This window comes from Grus americana, chromosome 29, assembly GCF_028858705.1.
Source record: "Grus americana isolate bGruAme1 chromosome 29, bGruAme1.mat, whole genome shotgun sequence".
In the NCBI taxonomy this organism is placed as follows: domain Eukaryota; kingdom Metazoa; phylum Chordata; class Aves; order Gruiformes; family Gruidae; genus Grus; species Grus americana.
In genome coordinates, this window is record NC_072880.1 from 3,025,681 (window position 1) to 3,048,093 (window position 22,413).

General features: G+C 44.4%; 1 protein-coding gene across 8 annotated transcripts in view; it reads left to right on the forward strand.

The window, feature by feature from the left end:
* Window positions 1-71: 71 nt before the first annotated feature.
* Window positions 72-22,413, forward strand: part of POGZ (pogo transposable element derived with ZNF domain) — a 37,289-nt gene continuing 14,947 nt past the window's right edge. The window contains exons 1-3 of one of the 8 annotated variants that reach the window (XM_054806591.1): window positions 260-522; window positions 2,491-2,725; window positions 11,582-11,706. In XM_054806591.1, the coding sequence (XP_054662566.1) occupies window positions 11,583-11,706 (124 nt within the window). In that variant the 5' untranslated portion in view covers window positions 260-522; window positions 2,491-2,725; window position 11,582. Of the gene's footprint in view, window positions 92-259; window positions 523-2,185; window positions 2,726-4,955; window positions 4,975-11,581; window positions 11,707-13,559; window positions 13,722-18,496; window positions 18,742-22,413 lie in introns of those variants that run through there. The other 7 variants (XM_054806593.1, XM_054806589.1, XM_054806590.1 and 4 more) reach the window with 7 other exon arrangements.

Sequence of the window (22,413 nt, forward strand, 5' to 3'; positions counted from 1 at the left end):
CTCCCGGTGACGTCACCGCGCCGCGCGCCAATCTCCGCACCGTCCTGCGAACCAGAAGGAAATGACGTCACCGTATCCCTCCGCCGGCCAGGTCCCTTTTTTTGTGTGTGTGTGTGTGTGTGTGTATGTGTGTGTGTGTCTGCGGGCGCTTCGCGCGTGTATCAGCCCGCCGGGCGCTCTTTTTTTTTCTCTCTCTCTCTCTCTCTCTCCTGACGGGGGGGGAGGGGGGGAACAGGACGGGGGACGGGCGGGGGGGGGAGAGAGACACACGCAAAGGCACGGAGCCGCCCCCCGCGAGAACGTAGAGAGGGAGAGCAGAAACAGAGATAATTCCTCCTCCTCCTCCTCCTCCTCCTCAGCATCGCGCTCGGGGGTCCCGGGGGCTCATGCCACCTGCCCTCCCCTGCCGGTCGCCTCGCCCGGAGAGCGGCGGAGTGCGGGGGGGGCGCGCGCGCGGGGCCCTTTAAGAGCGAGCGGCCGCGGCTGAGGCGGCGGCGGGAGAGCGCGGCGGCTGCGAGGAAGGTGAGGTGGTGCGAGTCCGTTATGGGGGGGGGGGCCGCCGTCGGCGGGGGGGCGTGTGTGTGGGGGGAAGGCGCGGGGGGGAGAAACACCGGGAGCGGGCGGGGGTTGGTGACCGTTGGAACCGGTTCGAACCGCCCGGGTCTGGGGGAGAAGAAGGGGGGGGGGGGGCGGCCGGGCCAGAGCGCGCCGTACACAAAGCAGCAGCGGCGGCGGCCGCGGGAGGAGGGAGGGAGGGCTCGGGGCTGCCGAGGCGGGGGACGGGGAGGAGCCGCCGCGGCGGTTCCCGCTGGGCGGCGGAATGCCGCCGGGCCGCCGCTCGCCCGCCTGGGCTCTGAGGGGAGGCGGAGGGATCCGTGCACAGCCCCCGCCGCTGGGGGGAGGGGGGCACGCGGTGAAGCGGCACCGGCAGCTCCCTCCGCCCCGCTCCCCCCCCGCCCCCCTCCCGCCGCTGTCGCCGCCGGGGACGCCGCACAAAACACCCCGGCGCCGAGCGGGGCCTCCCCCCCGCCGCTCAAGGGTCGCCATCCCCCGGGGGAGGGGGCGGCCGCCTCTTCCCCGTCTTGCCTCCCCCTCCTCCTTTTCCCGTGGCTGGTGCTGGGTGGGCGGCCATGTTGGGCACGGGGATTATTTTTCTCTCTCTTTCTTAGCCGCCACAATACACTGGGGGTGGGTTTTGCCTTACTTCTCTGGAGAAACGTCCTTTCTGCCCCTTTTTAAGGGAAGTTAACGGTGGGGGGAGGCTCTGCCCACCCTCTCAGAGGGTGAGAGCCCCCCTTGGCCTGTGTGTTCTCCACCTTTGCAGAGCAGTTCCCCCTCTCTGCTGCCTTCTTGCCTGAAGCCGAGGGGAGCGGGGCTTGCCAGCCTACCCCTCTCCTCAGTGTCCCTCGGGCGGTGGGGTCCGCTGGCCCTGCCGCTCGCTTCTCCCTCCTGTGTCATCTTCTGGTGACAAGAGAGGTCTCAGCACCGGGCTCCCTGCCCGTGGCCCCGGGTAGAAGAGGTCCTTCCCAAGCACATCTGAGTAGGGGGAGAGGGGAAACTCTTTTTATCTGTTCCCCTGAGCTTGCAGGCCCTCTCCCTATGTCTCCTCACCTGCCCTGTCCCTTTATACTGACAAATCTTGGATTGCTCACCGCCCTTGGTCAGCGCTTTCCCCTGGTAAGCGGTGTGCCCCGACATACCTGCTGGCCTGCCCCGTTGCTGGGTCAGAATTCAGCTTAGCGGGTTCTCATGGAGAAGGACTGGGCCTGCCGAAAGACTTGTGCAGAATACCCCAGGGCTGATTGTTCTGGCTACAGGTACTAAAAATCAGCTCTTTGGTATCACAAAGGCGTTTGCCTTGCTGTGGTCCCACTCCCCTGAGTATCTGTGGAACCCCGGCTGCTGCATTAGGGCATCCTTGCTCTCTGCTTCTTCCCTTGGCTGGGATGCGACATAAAGCATGTGTGGAGATGGAGGAGAGGCATGAAGCCTGCTGCCCAACACCCTTGCGGAAAACACGCAACACATGACAACACACACAGCTTTATTTTTATTAACTTGGCAGCAGTTGCAGCTGTCGCCAAGACATACCAAATGGGGCAGGAGCGAGTGATCGGAAGTGGGGGTAGAGGATGGGGCGGCGGGGGGGGATCTGTTGCTCCTTTTAGGAAATACTTTGCAAAGATAGACAAATTATGCATCTTCCCTACTCTGGTTCTCTGTGTATACTGTCGCATAGCTTCAGGTTGCTGCAGTTGTTAATTTTTATTCTTGAATGTGAAGCCAAGCTTACTGCATGCACATCTTTTTCTTAATCATATAATTATTATACAAATAAGGCTGTCCTACAGGGCTGCCCACCCAGAGAGCTGCCTCTCCGTTACTGCTTTAAGGTCTGTCTGGGTGCAGGGTTCTGCGAATGTTACTTAGAGTTGGTCTTGCGCTTGTGGATATATAGAGTTATGTTGTTTGTGTGCACCATCCCCACAGCTGCTTAGATACTGTCAGAGAACCTCGAACCGTCTTCATGTGAGTAGACCTGCATCCATGCTACTGTAAGCAGAGTGCTCCAGACTGTCTCCTCACAAAAGAGCCCCTTGCAGAAACGTAGCTACAGACACGCTTTTGGCCTCTAGAAGCTTCAGAGGCTGTGTCCTGCGCTCACAAAATGTGCCAGAAATCAGAAAGCGGTTTGTTTTCATCACTCTGCAGTTCAAACTTTAAGGTAGATAACAATCATTATAATTGAGTGTGTAATAATACATTTTAATTAGTCAGCATCACACACTTCAAAGCCTTTAATAAAACATATAGGACTTTAAATGATAGCATTCATAGGAAATGTAATATGCCTTTTGAAATTATTTCAGTACCCAGCAAAGTCAAGTCAACCACATCAGTCAATGGAAAGTAAACGTACCTTGGCCCGAAGGATGTAACTGTTGAACTCTGCTGTTCAACTTGCGCACTGCCTTTCACCTCCCGTCTTCTTTCGGAGGTGTTGCTCATGATGAATAGCCATATAAACAGTAATGAAAACATCATCCAATATGTATTTTCATCACTTAGATTATATCAGGTTTAGGCTGTGCCAGTTAGTCATTAAAAGCCACTGAAGAGCATTATCTTTTTTTCAGGGCAGGGATTGCAGCATGTCTTGACAGCAGAAGCCTTTATTGTAGGATTCATTTGCATTTAATGTAACCTCATTGGGTTTTTAGGTTCTTAAAAAAGTTAAGATATGTTCCTGGCTGTTAAGTATGCATCATGGAAAGTAAGTGAGAAAATAAGTAACAAGACAGCAATTCTGTGGAGGCTCCGTGTTCAGCCGGGGAAGTCATAGCAGAGAGATGTGGCCATTCAGAAGGAGAACTTCTGAACAAGAGCGGTTGACTTGTGCCTTAATTCCTGTCCTAAAGCATGCATTGGATCATCTCCGCAAGCTTATTTGTAGGTCTCTTAAAGACAGACCCTCAATCTTATATTTTAGATTTTCTTTTCTGGCCTGTCAGGAGGGGAGGAGGTTGTTTTATAACAAGTGGTGAAGAAAACGTAAGGGTCAATGAATTATCAATATGTATTTTTTTTAAAGGATCGGGGTATTGATAGCATTATAACCATGCCACAATTAAATCTACAATGGCAAGTCTAGACTGGCATAAAACCTGCTGAACCTTTGGCAAGAAGGATGAAGAACATTTATACGCTTGGTGCTAAAAATGTCATCTGGGATGTAGTCTGTGCACAGCCCACCTCTGCTTGCGTTCCCGGCTTCAGTGGAGTCGATAGGATGCCGTTTGCCCTGGGTGTATTTCCTCCTTCCCCGCAAGCCTCTTTGCTGGCCTGGGCTGTCTCCTCTCTGGGAGCTGTTGCAGAGATTCCCTGTGCAGACACCCCACGGGGATTTGCCCTTCATGCCAGCTCTGTCCCCAGCTGCCGTGCTGCCAGGTGTAGCCTCGGTGAATGAGGGGGAGCTCTGTGCAAGGACTTGCAGGAGTCACCTTTGTGCCGAAGTCTGTTAGTCGTAGGCTTTGGGAAGATGCAAGGCCCATCTTTACAGTTCGGCAACTATTTCCTCATCATTTGCTCAGCTTTCGTGCAGTCCTTCATCACTAATAGTCAACTGTGAGCGTGGGCTCCCCATGGGAGTCAGATGGGACTTTTTTAAAGAAAAAAAAAAAAAAACAACTAGCGTGTTAATGCTACATGCTGATACTTGGATTGATTCTCACTGCATGTTCACTTGGGTTTTTACATTGTAAATTCACACAAAGATGCATATTCTCTTTTGAAAACATGAATAAAGCTTTACATTAGGACTTGTGGAGGCTTGGTGGTATCTTTTGAGTTTAGGATATCTGTCATTTAAAACGAGTGAATTTGCTACCCATTTTGCGATGGTCGGAGCGTAAACGTGTTTGCACCTGGAGCTCACTCCTAGCTGGAGAAAGGCGGTACAAGCAGCTCCAGGAGTTGGAGGTGGGAGCGGAGGTTCCTGGGTCCCTCACTGCTCTGTCAAAACTTCTCCTCTTGGAGCTGCGTGAGGCTGATGAATTCTTCCGTGTTTCTCCATCAGTAAAGTACGTGGCTCTATTCGTACCTCTGTCGGTGCCATCGTGTTGGAGGGAGGATGTTGTGAGATTCTGGGTCGTGGTCTCTGTCCCTCCTCATTGTTCAGTCTTCGGACAAAACTCAGCTTTTTGCTTTACCAAGTCACCTGTATTGTGGAGTACATGTTTACTTCTGACCTGCTAGTATACCCTTAAGACTGATTGTGTTGCAGATGATTTCGCCCAGTAGGCAGAAATTGGGCCACCAGCGGTGCCCTGACAAGTACTGATTTATTTATACTTTTTTTTTAATTAAAAGCCTTAGAAAGTGAAGCTTACATAGCAAGAGTAGTGCATCCCATCGTGTGGATTTTGAAGAACACTGTGAACGAGTCATTAATTTGAAGTCCTTTTCAAAAGAGAGGTGTGTGTATATAGCATATGTATGTCATAACTTGTTTGCTTTGTGTCAAATAATATCAAGCTGTGAATGAAACTGTAAATATATAACCACAGTTCTTCTGGAGATCACTTCAGTGAGACACAGCTGCCTTGTTCTGCAGCTGTCATGTAAAACCTGCTATCCACAGGTGCTCGGAGAGGAGAAAACACTTGGGACCCGATTCTCTCCCTTGCATCACCGCGTCGGTGAATTGGCTGAGTTAAAACTTGCATCGTGGTAGCAGAGTCCTTTGTTTGCTGCCTCATCTGGGTGGAGGGGCTGGGCGAAGTGTTTATTTTGTTTATTGAGATGGTTTGGAAGATTGAAAGTGCCAGCGATGGTTTAAACCAGAGTACGGTCTTTTGTCCTTTCTACCTGCTCAGTTGTTTTCTCTTGAGAAAATAATGACAGCCTGTAGGGGTTATATCTGATATCTTTCTAACTATGTGAAAGTGGTTCATCGATAAATAAATGCGATTGGATCTTGGATTCCAAATTTCAGTTGAAATTATGAGAGAGATTTATTTATTTATTTATTTATTGCAGTGAGGCATAGGAGAAAAGAAAAGGATTTCTCCTTTCCTCATGACAAGGTAATCTGTCAGGTTGTATGCAAATAAAACATCTTTATCATTGGATTTCCCCTGGTAATGGTGATCGCGTTGCTCAGAATGTAATCAGGTGGCCAGCCTTGTTAATACAAGAGTTTAATGGCTGTTGGCTTTTTTCTACTGTAGGGCAACAATGAGTATGAACCACATCAGCTGACAAAAAATAAAGGGTCTGTGTCTTGCAGTCGTGCCAGTTATTTGTGTAAGGCTAATATATATTGGCTCTTCCCCTGAAGGTCTTCTCCCATTTTCCAACTAAAGGGAGGAGAAAATACCTTTCAGTCTGAAAGGCTTTATTTCTTGCAGTGTGTCTAGAACACTTTGTGATATTATTTTTTTTTGTAATTTTTTTGGCATCCATATTTTTCAACCAAGCATCTGCCAGCTATGTGCTGAAAAGCTAAATGTAGAGTATTTATCATTGGGATTAATCATTTTATTGAGCAAAGGCTTCTTACATACAAAAATATTCAAGATCAAAGCTTTGAAAAACAAAGCTGTTACATTATAGAAGAGAGGAGACATTTTCTTAGTTCAGTTGATATGAACAGATGAAATACTATGCGCATAATGTAAGTTAGTGTCAAAAGAAGCTTGTAACTACAGTCTCTTTAGCATTTTGTCTTTGCATCTTTTGAATAATTATGAGGTGTTGAATAATTTTTTATTTTTTTTTTATTTTTTTAACAATGTGTGCAAAGACTTCCTCTGTAGTTCTAACCTTCCTGGGTAGACATATGTGCATGCTCTAATTAATAGAGCAGGTTATTTATCCTGACTATTTATAGACTGCCCATCACTATAGCGTTAAGGCACTGTTACTTGTCTGGCGTGGAGTAATATGATTCCAGACAAATAGTTACTGTTGTAAGCGTCACCGGTTTTGCCAGCAAAGAGCAGCTTTGTCCTAGAAGCTTCACAGAGGATTTCTTCTAGATGTTTCTGTGAAGGATGAATATTGAAAATCATAAATATGCAGGTATTGATCAGTCACAATGGTTATCCACTCAAGATCCTAGTGCACGTCTTGTATGAGATTTTGCTTGGTTTTACTAAGATCTTGTAATTATAAAAAAGTTTATGTTAACAGGCAGAGAAAATAATATTTAAGGCTCTGAGTCTTGCTTTCCTCTGCTAAGCAGATCTCTATCATAAACCTGTACTAAAGTGCTTCATTTCTTGGAATCTGTTTTCTTACTATTTGTCATTCAGAAATGATTTTTTGTCATGGTTTTTTTTGGGGGGGGGAGTTGGTTTTGTGGTTTGTTTTTTTTAACATAACAGGAGGAAGTTTAAGTTTGTATTCAGTGAATGAGGGCTGGGCATCTTGAGTTTTATTTCTGACTGAGCCTCTCGTTGCTAGTAGAACCTTTGGCAAGCCACTTAATTTCACTGAACTCTGTTTCCCACCTTTGAGATAAGGTTAATAAAACCTGCACTGTGTAAAAAATTTTATGTAAATTAAGAAGCTGGTAATGTCTGTGAAGCATGCAGGTAATGGGTGCTATGGAGAATGTCAGCTTTTTCATGTTTAATATAATACACTTGGTTAATTGTATATTATTACAATACTCTTTGATTATCTTTTTTAAAATATAGTAATGTTATTGTGTTTGACAAGTAAGAGACTTGGGTTTGTGTTGGGTTTTTTTGTCAGCTATTTTTTTCTCATTGGTTACAAGATACTTTACTAATCAGACTAGTTTTAGCCATGTGCCTACTGAACTTTTCACAGAAACATTTAAACAGCTACTGCTTTATGCAGTGTTTATGAGCAGGAATTTGGATGTGTTAAGTTGGGGTAATTTGGTTTGTGCTGTATTTATTAGTAATGTTTTGTGCGTTCAGTGAAATGAAGAGAGTTAACTGTTAACAAGAGTATTTAATTACTTCCTATAGCAAAAGCCTCATTGTCAACAACTAAAGTATACTTGTGGTTTTGTAGTAGTGCAAAAATATCTGGTAATACATGTTTAGTTCATGAATTACACTATACTGTCAAAAAAATGGAGCCTCAAATGTCCCTGCAGGACATTTAACCCGCCTTGCCTCCCTTATACTATACGTACCGTCTCTTACCCATCTGTCTGTTCCCAGGGGCATCCAGAACTGGACATGTCACGAGTTCCCTGGGCAGCCTGTTCCAGTGCTTCATCTTTATTCCTAGAAGGTTTTTTGGTATCTAAGTTGAAATCTCCTGTTCTTCAGTTTAAGCCCTTCATTTCTCGTTTCCATCACCGATGTGGAGAAGAGACCGCTTTCTTCCACTTTGCAATAGCTTTTTATGTATCTGAAGATCATTGTGCTTCAGTAATCTCCTCTCTAGATCGAACAACTCCGGATCATTCCTTCTTTTCTTGAAGACCACACTTTCTAGCTCTCTTCTGGACTCTAGTTGGTTTAAGTCTATCGGTGTTACGCTCCATGCAGCGTTAGAGCGTGCAAAGCACAGGCTCATCTTTTTGCATGAGAAACCATTAAATGTCCCTTTGCTTGCTGATAACTCGCTAGTGGATCCACTGGCAAGCCTGAGCTGTTACTGGATTTTCTCATCTCAAAATGCATGCTGGGAAGGTGTGATAAGAGCGAGGAGAAAACAGCTACGGAGATGTGCTTGTATCTCCGGACAGAATACCGGAGCAGAGCACTTCGGGGACAGCTAGAAGAGACAAGGTCACTTCAAGTTCCTGAGAGAGTGCTTTTTGGGTTAAAACTTGACTGAAAAGGACTTGAAACAATGAGAAAAGAAATGATCTCTTATTCTACCTGTGTTCAAAGAAACAGGATTCTTGGTACTTTCTTTGTAAAATCACAATACTAGATACTAGTTCTCTACCAAGAGTGTTTCCTGATAGCTGTGGACGAGCCCACAAACACCCTCAGTTTGAGCAATCTATTTAGTCCCCCCCAAATCCCCTAAAAGAGGCAGTCTTGGTAGGAATAAGTTACTTCTGAGCTGGGTTGGACTTGGGGGCTTTTCGTTGTCTTTTAAAGGCCTTCATAAAGGAAGGGCAAATCCAGTTTTATGGAGATCAAAAGTGAAATTATCGAGAAATGTTTTCATTTTCTGTATTATTTAAGATTCTGCCCTGCAAATACACAAAATTGTGAGGCATGGGGATAGCTAATATTAAATATTTCAGAGTGGCAGTATGTGTGAACAGGCATAAGCTTGTTCAATGAAAAGTGCTCCTGCTCCGTATCCTTATAGAAATGGTGGCAGGACTAGTCCTTCAGAGTTGTGTGCAGGATAAGGTAGTGACTTTTGTTCTTTTATCGATACGAATGTTGAGGAAGTGGGGAACAAAAGACCAGCTCCTGAACAGGAGTGGTGCAGTGGGCTTCCTTTAAATATTCTTTATCTTATTCTTAAAATGAATATTGCTGTGCTTCAAAAGCATAATTGGGAAGTGAGAATTACTTGTATTAGTATAACCAAGCATAAAACTGAAATGAGTATTTCTTAGTAAAACACCGTCGTGCGATGACAGCGTCACAGTATAAGCTCTGTGAGTGTTTTTTAGACAAATACAATGCAGAAAAATGAGAGTCTGAGAGGCTGCCTTTGTGTCTAGGGGAAAACAACAGTATGTGTTGCTTAAAAAAAGTGCTGGCAATTTGAATTTGGCAAGCATTAACAAGTTTTTAGGATTTTTTTTTTTTCTTTTCGAGGCTTACCTGATTAAGACGCTTACTTCAGCATTTGTTGAAGTTTTGTTTTGACTTCATGTTGCGTTGCAGGAAATTCCTGATGATCATGCTTTTGCATTTTACAGCCAGTGTGGCACAACGCAAATAAAAATTAAAAGATTGCATTTGCACAAAGTGGCCGCACCCACGGTCTGTAGTCTTACTCTTGTAAATCCTAGCTTTAGACTGATTTGCAAACTGAAGCTCAAAGCAGGTTGAGCATTTGTTTGGCCAAAATTATGACTGTTAGGATAAGAAGGGTAGACACTGCTTAATGATACAAGACTTACAGTTTAATTGCTCTGTGGTTACTTAATCCATCTTATATTTTAAAGCTACGTCTTTTCTGGGTTTTCAACAGTGAACTAATAAATGTTAGTCTGTGTTTAAGCCTTCTGGTCATCACTGTTTTCAGTGGCTATTGAAAATGCAGATTGCCGGTGCATGAGTTGGATTATTTTCTTGTTTGTCCCCTATTAGAAGCGGTTTCTTTTGGCCAGTTTGTCTCGGAAGATTTCTCATCAGATTTTATGGCCATCAAATGGTAGTAGAGATGACAAAATGCAATCACAACGGTCTCTTTTCCCACCAAAATGTAATCAAGAAGAGCAAAATCCCTCCTAGACAGCTTGATTCCCATCAACTTACAGTACAGAACTGCCACTTGTTCTGCTCGCCGTCCTTTCTGGTGGTTGATAGTAGAGGGAAATAATTGATTCTTTTTTACTATAACTCAGGTGGGAAATTAGGAAATTCAGGTTTTGTGCTGCCTTGTTTCCTATAGTAATCCTTACTTCCTTTAAAAATGCAATTGAGCTTCAAGTGAAGTTTAGAAACAGCCAAATCCTGAAACAATGCAAAGCTAGGTCTGGGAGAAACTCCTTTCAGCAGCTCGGTTGAACGGCTCGTCAGTTGTCAAAGTGTAGTTGGCAATGCGTGTGGTGAGTCCCCCTCAGTAATACTAGTGAAAATCGGCTTTTTGGAGACCTTTGGGGGCAACTCTCCCACCAGCTGAGAACAGATCTCCTGTAGAGAGATCTGTTGGTCATTGTGAATCCTCTTGGGTTTAATTCTGGCTGGTCTGAATGTTTCATTGAACTCTATAAACACCTACAGATTTATATACATCATTGAGATCTAGATTGAATGCAGTCCCAGGAGAACGTACTTGACTTTCACTGTGGGCAGATCCATAAAAGCTTGTGTTCTGTGTGCAGTGGTGCTCAGGAAAGCAAACAAAGTGAGAAGATATGTAAATAGTGGAGCAAAAAGTAACACTGCGAATCATAACGTTATAACGTCGTGGTATTAGCAACGATACACCCCCTGCTTATGTAATTGCCTTTGTTTCTGCTTCCCTGTGTCTCTCAAAGATGTAGCCAAAAGAGAAGTTTTTGAGATTGGTGGCAAGAAGGAGAGAGACTTATTCATGAGGAGAGACAAAACGGGCTGGAACTGTCTGTTGTGTCTTTCCTCTAAATAAATATGGTAATGGATATACGAGTTGTGCAGAAAAGGTAAATTGGGTACTTTACTCCAGAGATGAAGAGAACATTCGTTTGAGCTGAAAGACCATAACTGTGGATCTAATTGCAGAAAATTCCTTTACTTTTTTTTCTCTTTGAACTAGTTCATAATTGCCTGTCATATTCCCTGCTACGAGGAAGATGAGGAGCCGGGGCTGTGGGAGCATGCAGGGGTTTGGGTACACACAGCTTTGACTGGAGGGGCTGGCTGAGGTTAGCTGAGGACTGTTCACACATTTGTGCACACATTTATTTATTTATATTTTTTTTTTTACTCATTTGAGCTTGGATAATCAATCTCTGTCATGTGTGTTGGCAGTAATCCTAGAATATTCAAAACCACAAACAGAACAAAAAACATGATTCTTCCTTCTTTCAGTCACAGTTATTCATTTATTTAAAGGTGCTGGAGTTTCGGGGCGGTGACTTCTTATTTCAGAGCTGTTAGGTTGGCTTTCTTATGCAGGAGAGGCAAACACACTGCAATTTTAAGTCAAAACCAAGGGTTTTCAGCACCAACTCCACAGATTTATCTGAAAAGGAAACACAACCTATTAAAGTAGGATGTGGAGTCAGCTCTATAACCAGAGAAATAAATAAGAACCTGAAAATACTCAACTTTTTTTTTTTTTTTTCCTTTGGAATACTGGGAAATAAAAACATTGTTCATATTTCTGGCATTAGGATTTTTCTTATAATGAGACTTTTGCTGCCCAACAGAACAGTTTTCCAATAAAGGTTTATCTTCTTTTCCCTTTGCAGGATGGCGGACACAGACCTTTTTATGGAATGTGAGGAGGAGGAGCTGGAGCCATGGCAGAAAATCAGCGATGTGATTGAAGATTCTGTTGTTGAGGATTATAATTCAGTTGATAAAACTGCTACGGGTAATTAACTATTTTAGTCCAGAATTATTCCCATTATCAGTGTTAAAATTTAAAGGGAAACGTTAGTGGTTGGTTACGTCCTATCCAGTAAGTAGTCTTATTTGATAGCTAAAAAGCCTGCTAATGAGTCATGTAACGAATTTCAATTTCTCTAGTTGTGAACGAGCTTTTGGGTGCAGGGTAGAGCTGCCACAATGGTGGTGGTACACAAGGTCAGGTGTCCTGTGAACGAGTAGTTCAGGAGGCAGGAAACAGCTTTTTCTCTGTGCAAGAGAAGTAAGGTTTTTGCAGGTGTTGGAAAGGGTGGCCTGTTTCAAAAATTAGAAGAAAAGTTTGGCGAAGTTCTTCATGTTCCACAGCCAAGGTACCGGTTTCCTAAAAGTAGAGAATTGAAAATTTACATAGCTGATGCTTTTTCTTCTACAAAGTGCTTGAGTATGTATCAGCATTCAGTGGTGAGTAAGTCTTGATCAGTTTTGAAATGAGTGAGGAAGTCAGGTGTTAGCTTGGTGAATTGTGGTCCCTGTGACTTAACTTCCATAGTCAAATGAGTGAGATTAAAACTAGTTTATTATTACTTATTTAACCCATGATTTGATATAATCAATTTCAGTTGGTTTGTTTGTTTTTGTTGCCTGTTTTCTGCGAATTAAATGGAAAGGTGCTTAACTTTGTTCAGAGTTTGCATTTAATGTGCAGGTCAGTCTGTTGTTATCCCCTAGTTGTCCCAAATAATGAGAAATTTAAACTCATAAAAAGCAATAATTGCCAGATGGGAGGCTTTATGTTGTTTTCAGATGCTGTATAATCATTCCATTTGTAATGGAACCCTAACTAAGTAAAGATACAAGGAAGGTACTTTCTGATTGTTGATTTCTGTTGGTATCAACACAGTGAGTTGGGCCATTGTGCATATACCTGTCTTATACAGTTTAAACCTTGGTGATCAGCATTTCACAATTTGGGAGTAAATGAAACATGACTATAATAAAAAGAACTTCTATTCGCTGTCCCTTTGGTTCTTGCCACGCACTTGAGTCCAGTGCGTGGAAAAAAAGAATTTTTACCCCGGTTCTGTGTGTATGTGAAGTAGACTGGCATGTTTGATAAGTCAGGCTTTTGTTCAGCTGTTTCAATTACCTTTTCCTTGGTCAAGATCAAGCAAAGCATCAGCTTAACATCTGGAATAGAGATGGGCCTGTGTCTTGTTGTAGGCCAGGGATAACTAACGATGGTGGTTCAACACGTCTCGCATTTCTGGCTGCTGCGATCCTAAACTCTGATCCTCGTGTGAAGTGCTGTGGGAGCGTTCTTGGTAGTCAGAGCTGCTAACTCCTTGGCGGCAGCTGTTCCACACAACTCGTGGCTAACACAGGCTGTTTGTGGAAGTACGCTCGGGGCTCTGGAAGGCTTGTTGCTAGCTGGAGGTGAGTAGAATGAGGGGGTCCCTGCTTAGGGAAGGGTATGCTTCTACTGCTGCTTGCTCTCCCCTACTTCCTCTGGCCTTCCTGCCAGGGAGGATTTAGAAGGAGCTTACTTTGAGCAGTGTTTAGAGATGTCAAGGTAGGAGGGTGTTTGGAAGGAGAGAAAGAGATTCAACCATAAGCGGGTTGGAATGGACATGAAACTAAGCATAGTCTTGAGTAAGTTGAATTTCCCTTGCTTGTGCTGTTTGGTAGCAAATACAGAGCTAAAGAAGCTGGATGAGAGTGTGGACTATTGTATGAAGCTAAACATGTGACGTAGTGTGATAGCATGGCAGTACAGCCGAGCAGCGTGCTAGGGTGGTGTCTCTACAAACAAATTGTGCTTTCTCTATCTTTTCTAAATACAATTATGCCATTCCTTTCTAGCAGTTTCAGTGAGTCTGCAGCCTGTTTCTGCCCCTCTGCCAGCTGTTGCCCATGCATCCATAGGTGTTAATCTCTCTGCAGCCACGTCAGTCAGTAGCAGTGGGGCTCAGAATAGTGACAGTGCTGAGAAGACGCTAGTGACAATATTTGTGAACAACAATGGTAAGCAGAAATCCCTTCAGTATTTAGAACGGTTTGGGGCACAGAGGGGAAACACAAGGCTCGCTTGCAGTCGGTGTCGTGTGCTGTGAGCACGAGAGATTTTGCAGGCTGAGGGAGGTGTCAGGGCAGTGTTTGGGAGTTGTGCTAAGACTTGCAGGCACTACAGGGAGTAGCAGCTGGTTTTCTTCGATCTGAGAGTGAATCCAGTGTCCTTGCACATTAGTGGAAATTACCATTGGTGGTATTACCCTCCAGGTAAGATCTAAAATGAAGGTCCTGACTACTCGGGGTCGCTCTTGTGCACCACGATGCATTTTGCAGGAGTAGGTATGTTAAATTGATGTGTTGGCCAAATTCCAAGGTGAATAATTTGGGGGGGTGGGTGGTGTTTGCTATTAAAGGGTGTTTGTGCTTCCTTTCAGAGATAGCTTAAGCGATCTTTCTGTGTAACTTAATATACTGAAATATAAGGTGGGTTTAGGATTCTTTGGGATTAAGGAGCTGTAAAAATATGTTGTTGAACTCACCTGAAGTCATTGCACTGTTTTTAATAAAATTTAATCAGACACACAAGTAATGAGGAAGATTCTATATGTTATTTGAAACTGATGTCTTTGAGAGTCTTAAAAGTATCTTGAGCTCCAAATGTATTAGATATCACTACATAATACACTTGTGATGAATATTTCATAGCTTTACTAATAAAAGTAATTTGAGACAGATGTTCTAAATCAATTACAAGACGTTAATAAAGGCTTGGTGATACCACTGTACTATAATTAGATTAATGGCTTAAAAAAAAAAGTGTGGCTACTAAAAAAATAATCTGTTAATAGCAATATATTTATCAGTAAATTATTTGAACTTGTCAGATGAGTATACAAATACACTCCCATAGGATCTGCTCTCCAGATGATTCCCATATCCCATTAAAACTGGTGGGATTTCACAGGAATCTAATTTGGAGAGGTCTTTGTCACATCTTAAATTTGAAGGGATTGCGTAGAATTGCAACAGTCTGAGAAACTTTCTCCTTTGTTCCTTTATTGTTCATTTGTTTGTCTCAAAAATAAGAGCTGTGGTAGCTCTGGAAACTAATCCAGAGCTCCATCATCTGACTCGAAAATGTAGCGAGGAACGTTGGAAAAGACAAAACCATCACAATTCCTTTGCTTCCTTTCTGAGTCCCTTGCTGCATAGTCTGATCACGCTCGGCATTCTCTGAGCATCAACAGTGTTAGAGATTTGGGAGGATTGCTGCATACTGCTGCTGTAGGCTAACTAGAAATAGATTTATTTTTTCTTAGTGTCTGTGGTACAGTTCAGAGATACACGGAACCGTTTTCCTAAAGTCAGGTAGGCATGTTACTCGCTGTAACTTCATCTATCACTTCCCATAGTCCTTCTCCTTTTGTGTATCTCTTGTAGTATGTCATCTAATGATAAATTACCGCTGTGGGAGTGACTTGAGCAGTGAGTGCAGTTTGCTGGGCTGCCTGCTCGCGCAGGAATTGCCCCACCGGATGTACCGTTGGCATCTTGTATCGCTGCAGGAGCCGCGCTGGATTTGCCGCCTTCTCCTGCTGCAGTATTGCATGTTGGCATCTCCTTCTACCCCACCGTGCAGGTCTGCATGTTAAGGAGGGCTTGTGGAATTTCTGAAGTACTGTTTGATTGGAAAACTGTTCTTAGACTGCTGAAAAAATCTGGAAGTCTCAGAGGCGTGTGATCTGCTGTGGAAGAGAGGAGGGAGGGAAATGCCCTTTACAGCCGCAAGGCATAGTTACTTTCCAAATAGGCCGAATTTATGACTTGGCAGCTTGGTCAGCTCTGTTAGCATTGTCAAAGGAAGCGTTCAACATCAAAGTATTCAACATCAGGCTTAGGGCTGTGTGGTTCAGGGTAAGCTTGGGGACGTGGGTGATATTTCTGGGTTTTGGTCTGCTGGAATGAATTAAGCTCTGTATGGGCATGAGGAACATGCCGGTGGTAGTGCTGTGTGCTCCTTGTTGCTGTCACGTGGCCTTTCTCCGTCACCGAGCGGTAGGCTTTTAAATGCTTTGGGTGGATGCTGTTAGGTGAAAAAAAAACATGGAAGCATGCTTGGTTTTGCATATGTCTGGAGCACTTCAGGTTTTATGGTGAAGTAAATTCTCCTCTTGATTGTATTGACGCAGCAGAGGATAGCTCGGCCCATTAACTTCAGGACCAATGCAAACAAAATTCTTCAGCCTACAGTATGGCCTTTTCCTTCCCGAGTATTGTATTCGTCGAGTCGCTACCAGCTCGTGTGACATGACTTTGACTTGCAGGGGAATCCTTTTTGGCTTGACGCCAGTGAGGATTTTGAGTGGCAAAGTGCCACAGGGACATCTGTCACCTCTTCAGTCCCTGCTGGCCCAGTAACTGAGGGTCACATCCCAGTTTAAGTTGTGACTGTGTGGAACGCTCACGAAATGAGCCATGTCTGGAGTCATCCCAGCTTTCAGCAATCTGTTTTTTACGCTCATGGCTGTCGTCTTGCATTTTGGTTTACATTAATTAAAAAGACTTACAAGCCAGGGCTGAAAAAGACCCATTAAATCTATCCGTTCTCCCAGTGTAAGGTTTTGTTGGATTTTGGTTTGGTTTTTTCCCTCTAGGATGTAATTCACTTGTGAGCAAATCTGGAGACCTAAAACTTATCCTTTTGTTAAATAACAGCATCCATGTCGGTAAATGTCTAACTTTCAAGACCATACGTTAACAAACATGTGCTTAAATTTCTTGTGAGGTATATTGTACTTGTTAACAGCGATGTACACAAACAACCAGTTCTCCTTTGAATGAGCAGAGAGACTCTGGACAGCAATGACCCCATGTCCAAAAATCAAGAACCAAGATTTCCAAACTAAAAATGGAAATATCTTTTAGCTTATCCTCTTCCATCTTTTTTGCTGGATCCAAATTATTCCCTGCAGATCAGTTTTAAAATGTCTCAAATTACTGGAACATAAAAGGAAAAATTACTGAAAGCTAAATATATTTGAAGTGATGCTCGGCCTAATTTTTTTCTTTCCTTAATTTCCTTTGATTGCTTTTAGCCACACCTGTATCCCACTCAAACCAGTTCTTTCTTATATTGCATATATGTGCATAGCTGGCTGGTATAGTGTATACGTCTGTCCGTTTCCGCAGAGTCCGTAAAAGCACTGTTGTTGTTAAGAAAATGAGATGGGTGCCATGCAGCACATCAGTCTGACAGCTTGACTCCTTTTTAATAATTCCGCCACCAAGAATTGCCGTAATTATTCTCACCACAAGAATCTCAAAGTGCTCTTTGTCCTGAAAATACAGAAACTATAGAAGAAAATACCGCACTTATATTTAATACGCAGCAAATGCATAACAGTATGTGGTTAAGTCAGGTTAGGATGGGAGTGAGAAAATGTAGTCCAGTTTAAATTACTGCCTGCATCAGTGTGACAGACACTTGCAGTGCATGCTTACTCTGCGTGCTGCCCTGGCATCCCTCTCTCCCCTAAACCATATGTCATATTTAGTGTAACTTTTTTCTCTGACACTTGTTGACAAAAATGATATGTTTGTTTACATCAAGCTCAGCTAGCCTGTCATCCAGGGAGTGGTGGCACGACAGAAGCTTCTCTTAGCTTTGTTCCCTGTGCTTCCCGTGTCTTGAAGGATACGTCTTGGAGCAGTGCTTGACCTGCCGTACTTCTGGAAATGGATTGGGAGCACACAGGAGCCATCTCAAGTTGCATCTAAGAATGATGGAAGGCTCCTCAGATACCCACAAGTGTCTGTCCCCAGGCCCCAGTAATCCCTTACTTCTCGGGGAGTGCCCTGGTGAGCTGACTCCACTTGATGCCCAAATCACCTGCCACTAAAGCCATAATGTCCCTACATGGTCCCTATGATGCTTCTGTTCACCCCCTCAGCTATCGGTGCTGGCCGCCAAGTGCCATTCATCAGAAAACAAGGTCATCAAGGAATTGAGTCATCCCAGGTTATTAGTCTCACCTTCGTAAGCCCGAGAGGACCTTTATTGATGTCCAAGTGTTGAATTCAAAGTCTGCGTGTATGGTAACCTCTAAATCATGACATGCTGACACCAGTCCTAACCGTTTATCGCTGGTTTTGATGCAGATCACGTCAGCAGTGGGAGTCTGGGCACCAATGGCCTCCTTAGCAATGGCATGGCGTGCTCTGCCTTTGGGGTCCCTATCTCGGCACCTGGGTTGTTTGCAGTGCAAAGCAATTTGTTGATGGGCTCAGCACTAGCATTCTTCTCTTGGAAGTTTACACTGTTGTAAAGTGCAGATCGTCCGTATGGGGGTTTCTGGACTGTCAGCTCAAAGAGGCTTTGTCAGTCCAACCTCTCCTGTGATCAGGCAGGGCACATCTGACAGGAGTGGCTTCTCCTTTAGAGGAGAGCGTTTCTGCTGTGCTTAGTTGAGAGAGAATAAAGAAACTCCTCTTCTACATGTCTACGTTCTGCCTTCCTGGTAGCGTACTGGGAGTCAAGGAGGAGTTCAAGAAGCGTAGGAAGAGGCCTAGGATTCGCAAGGATCATTGCACTGAACGGGCTGTTCGGGAGGCTTGCTTCATCAACTGGCATTAGGTCTAAATCGCCCTCCTCCAAGAAGCCAATTAAGCTGTTTCCAGCAAGCTACTTGGAAAATCGTACACTTGAGAGGCAGGAGAAGAAGAGAGAAGAACGTAATTTGTTCTTTCCCAGCAGCTGATTTCTGCCATGGTCTCCTCATTCTCCCTAGATGAAGTAGTGAATCAATGCACATCTGTCTTGGCCGGTGAGTTCAAAGTGCTCCAGGACCTGTGGAAACCTTACACACCATCTTGGGAACAATCTAAGAGAAGTCCTGCACACTCTTGGACATGCTACTCCAGAAGGCTTGTCATTCTCACTAATGAAAGTCTACCAAAGCCTGGAAAAAAAAATAATAATTGGGCATACAACTATGTCCATCCTGGGCACATTGAAAAGAACCTGCGGTTTCTGGTAAGGAATTAGAGTATTTATATATGCTTCTGCTATTGTTTTGTCTCGTAATGATAGTGTTTCAGGAGAGAGCAACGTGGCAGGGACCTGCCAAGTCCACATTGAGAGAAAAGAGCCAAAATCCTTGGCCTGATTGGACCAGAAGATCTTTGTCAGCTGGTCTCTGCTTTAAAATGGACTTAAACCCAAAGTCAACTTTTGTTTGTTAAACTAGTACAAGTCTTCCCAGATTATTTGTAAACTCCCAAGGAGTGCTAGAAGGAGTTGGGAACCTGTCACACTCCACTTGAGGTTGCACAGTGGCCTCTGTGCTAACCATGAGGTCGTCATGCCTCCAGTCTTCAGGGTTCCTCATGGAAGTTCCAGTGGCAGCGTAAGACCTCTCACTTGCAGTCGCAGACTTCCAGTGTTTGGCAAGGTCTGCATTTCTTGAAAGATTTGGGGGTGACGGTCTGCTCCTTCTTAGCCAAGTAAAATCCTCGAGACACTGAGGAGGAGAAAATGATCTGCTGATGCTCTGGATTTGGGCCTTCATCAGATACGAGGTGGGATGTAAATGTTTAGAACCTGGTAGAACTATCCAAAGTTTTTTTTATGGTTTTTTTTTTTTCTTAACTTCTCTGTCTCTTCTTTGATAATCATCTTCATATTGTGAAGGGATTACCTCTCTCAATTTTTTTAAAGACTGTAAATCCAGGCTATTTGTCTCTAGTTTTCATTCACTCCTTCCATTTTTATTTTTTTTTCCTGTCCCTCTTCCGAGACCTTGCTTTATAAAAAAGCAAAGCCTGGAAGCATGCCCTCTTTTTCACTTGGGACTGGAGGTAGCATGCACAAAGCTTAGACAGAGGTGGCTTCGTGCTCATTCTTTTTTATCCTGAAGAAGCAAATGGTCAAAGATAGGCTGGTAGCCTTCATGACATCTCAGCATCTCCATCCTCTGCCTTGGTTTGAGGTTATGCTTGCCGATTGATGCGTTTTGGGGGGGTTTTGAGGTGGGGTTTTTTTTCATGCTCTGGAAGTGGGAACTGGTGTCTCTTTCCAGCAGTCTCCCCCACTGTCTAAGGCGCTTGAAAAAGCGAAGCAAGATGCGGTGTGTGGGCAGGCAGCTGTGTGGCTTGGATCTGAACCTTCTGATGGTGTCTTCCATCACCCAACTGTGTCTGCCGAGCAGAATCTTCATGAAAACATTTGGATTCTGTACCCTGAGGGCTGCCAGCCAGGCAGCAGCCAGACTGTCAGTGTAAAGCATCTCCCATTAGAAGAAGCTGTTCTGGCTGTGGGTCAGAACATTTTGGCATGCAGCAGGTCTTTTCCTGGATTTACACAGTTACATGGGAAACACTTGCTATTTGGGTATGGCAACCCTTTCCTCTGACATCAGCAGTTTGGAGAATCCAGACCTGGAGGATTTGTCGGTCTTGTGTCATACTGTGCTGCAAATCTACGGTGGGAAGGTTCCTGTGGGCTTCCTGCATCACGCCTTCCTCTGCCCATCCAGGAGCCCTTTGTCCTCAAGACGTGGATTGTAGTAACGTGGGATTGAGTAACGCATGAACACAAATACACGAGTGAGCTACATTTTGTGAGGGAGAATGGTATAGAGGAAGAAGGAGCTGAAGCCTAAATAAGTATCCTGCTCATTTCCTGGAGTTGAGTTGGAAATATTTGTGGCCTGATTTATTTATTTTTTTAAAAATGTTTTCCCTTCCTCATGATGTTTGGAAAAAGTAATGCATTTTATGTGTGATCACTTGCTCTTGGCAGCTCCTCGCTGTCTTTAGACCTGGCCACATGCCACCTGTAATAGGCATTTAGGAGATGAAGATGTAGCAATCACCAGAGGAAAAACTAATATTTTTTAAAAATTTTTCTTGCTGAACTGCTTAATAAGATAAGATTCATTTTTTTCCAGATGATAGTCAATAACCTTAGGTACCAAAACACCCCTCTCTTCCATGGTCCCTTGCTCCCATCATATTTCCATCCCTTACAGTACAAGAGGCAGGTGCGTGCAGACATCTCCTCGTTCCTGCATAGCTTTGGTTTGTTGCCTGACCGTTGTCCAGGCTGTGCGCAAAGTGAGGTGGATCTCTGTGGAAAAGACAACATCTGCCCGTGAGTTAAAGCTTGCGTTGTGAGAGGGTGTATGAAGATTACAGTAGCTGACCTTTGTGGTTACTTCTTAGCTGGATTCACAGTGCGAGCTTGAGCTGACGTAGTGTGTGGGAACAGAGAATTGTGTCTGTCCTCCAGCAGACTGGTCGCTGAAGGGGAACGATGTCAGAAGCGTCCTGCTGAGCATTGTTAGTGTTTGTCAGTAGCGAAGGTTTGTTCTGTGTTCCCTGAACCGGTACCTTGGCGGTTATAGACCGTTTCATCCCACCTTTCACTAGCACCTTTCTTCACAGCCTCCTCCCTCATCCTTTCTTCTGTTCCTTTTAGTTCCTTCCCCATCTCGGGTGCCAGCAAACACTGGCAGTAGATGGGAGACTCTTCTGATCTTTGTTTTGGTGTGACATTGGCCCCCAAGTTGCCAGAAGCAACTGGGCAATATTCCTGGCTTCGTGTTTCCTCATTCAGTGCAAATATTGCAAGTCTGCCCTGGTTGGCAAGTGAGAGCTCGTGGAACTGAGAGCACGTGTGGGACAAATGGGATCTTGACCGAAGGACACAGCCAACGGCTGGGAAGTGGCTGCTGGGCTGGTGCAAGCCAAGATGGCCAGAAGCTGATTGATGTTCCCTACCCCTGTGGATTTTCCTAGGGGTAGTTGGGGATCACGGATAGCCCTTGGGTGGCTGTGCAGAGGAAAATGTTAGAAGGAAAAAAAAAAAAAGGCATCAGAAGCAGCAAATTTTGCTTTTCTTTAATGACTGAGCAATTCTACTTGTTGCAGCCTACCACCAAAAAAACCCTAAAACATTGAGGCAGCCCTCTGTCATAGAAACCTTGATTCGCACAGTTAGCGGTTCACAAAGCAATGGGATCCCTTTTCACCTGCAGGTAATGGAAAGCATTAGGTAACTCCAGCAGTGGCATTGGGACATTGGCGGTCATGAGATGATGCGCACTGGAGGACCAAACCTCGTGGCAGAGTTACTATGCAGCTGTGTCTGTAAGCAGCAAGTCTGTAGTAGATCTATACAGTGAAAATCCATCAGGGAAATCCCTCTGGGCGTGATGGTGGGTCGTGCCAGTGTTAGAGCTCCCTGACAGGTACGTCAGCACAGTTGCGAGGAATCAAGTTGCCACTCCTTAGCATAAAGCACAAGTTAATTGTCAAACGAGCAAATACTAAATAAAAACACAGTGAGTGGTTTTACTTCCAAACGGAGGAGCACGTGTACAGACAGTGGGTCTCGGCTGACATGTGGTATCTTGTGAAGCTGCGGTAACCTGGTTGGTTGTAATTACGTGAACGCGCTGTCAGACCAAAGAACTTGTGTGAAATGTTTCATGTACTGTGTGATATTAAGGATGTTGAGTTTAGCAGATAAAACTGCTGTCTCTTCCCCATCTTAACTTTGTTTCAAGCAGAATGTTTCGCTCTTGAATCAAGAGAATAAGCACTTTGAACCATTATAAGATATTCTTATGACACAGGCTGCATGCACGTCATGACTTCAGTGTGATCCAGATGTTTTCAATCTCTTTTTTTTTTCTTCTTTTGT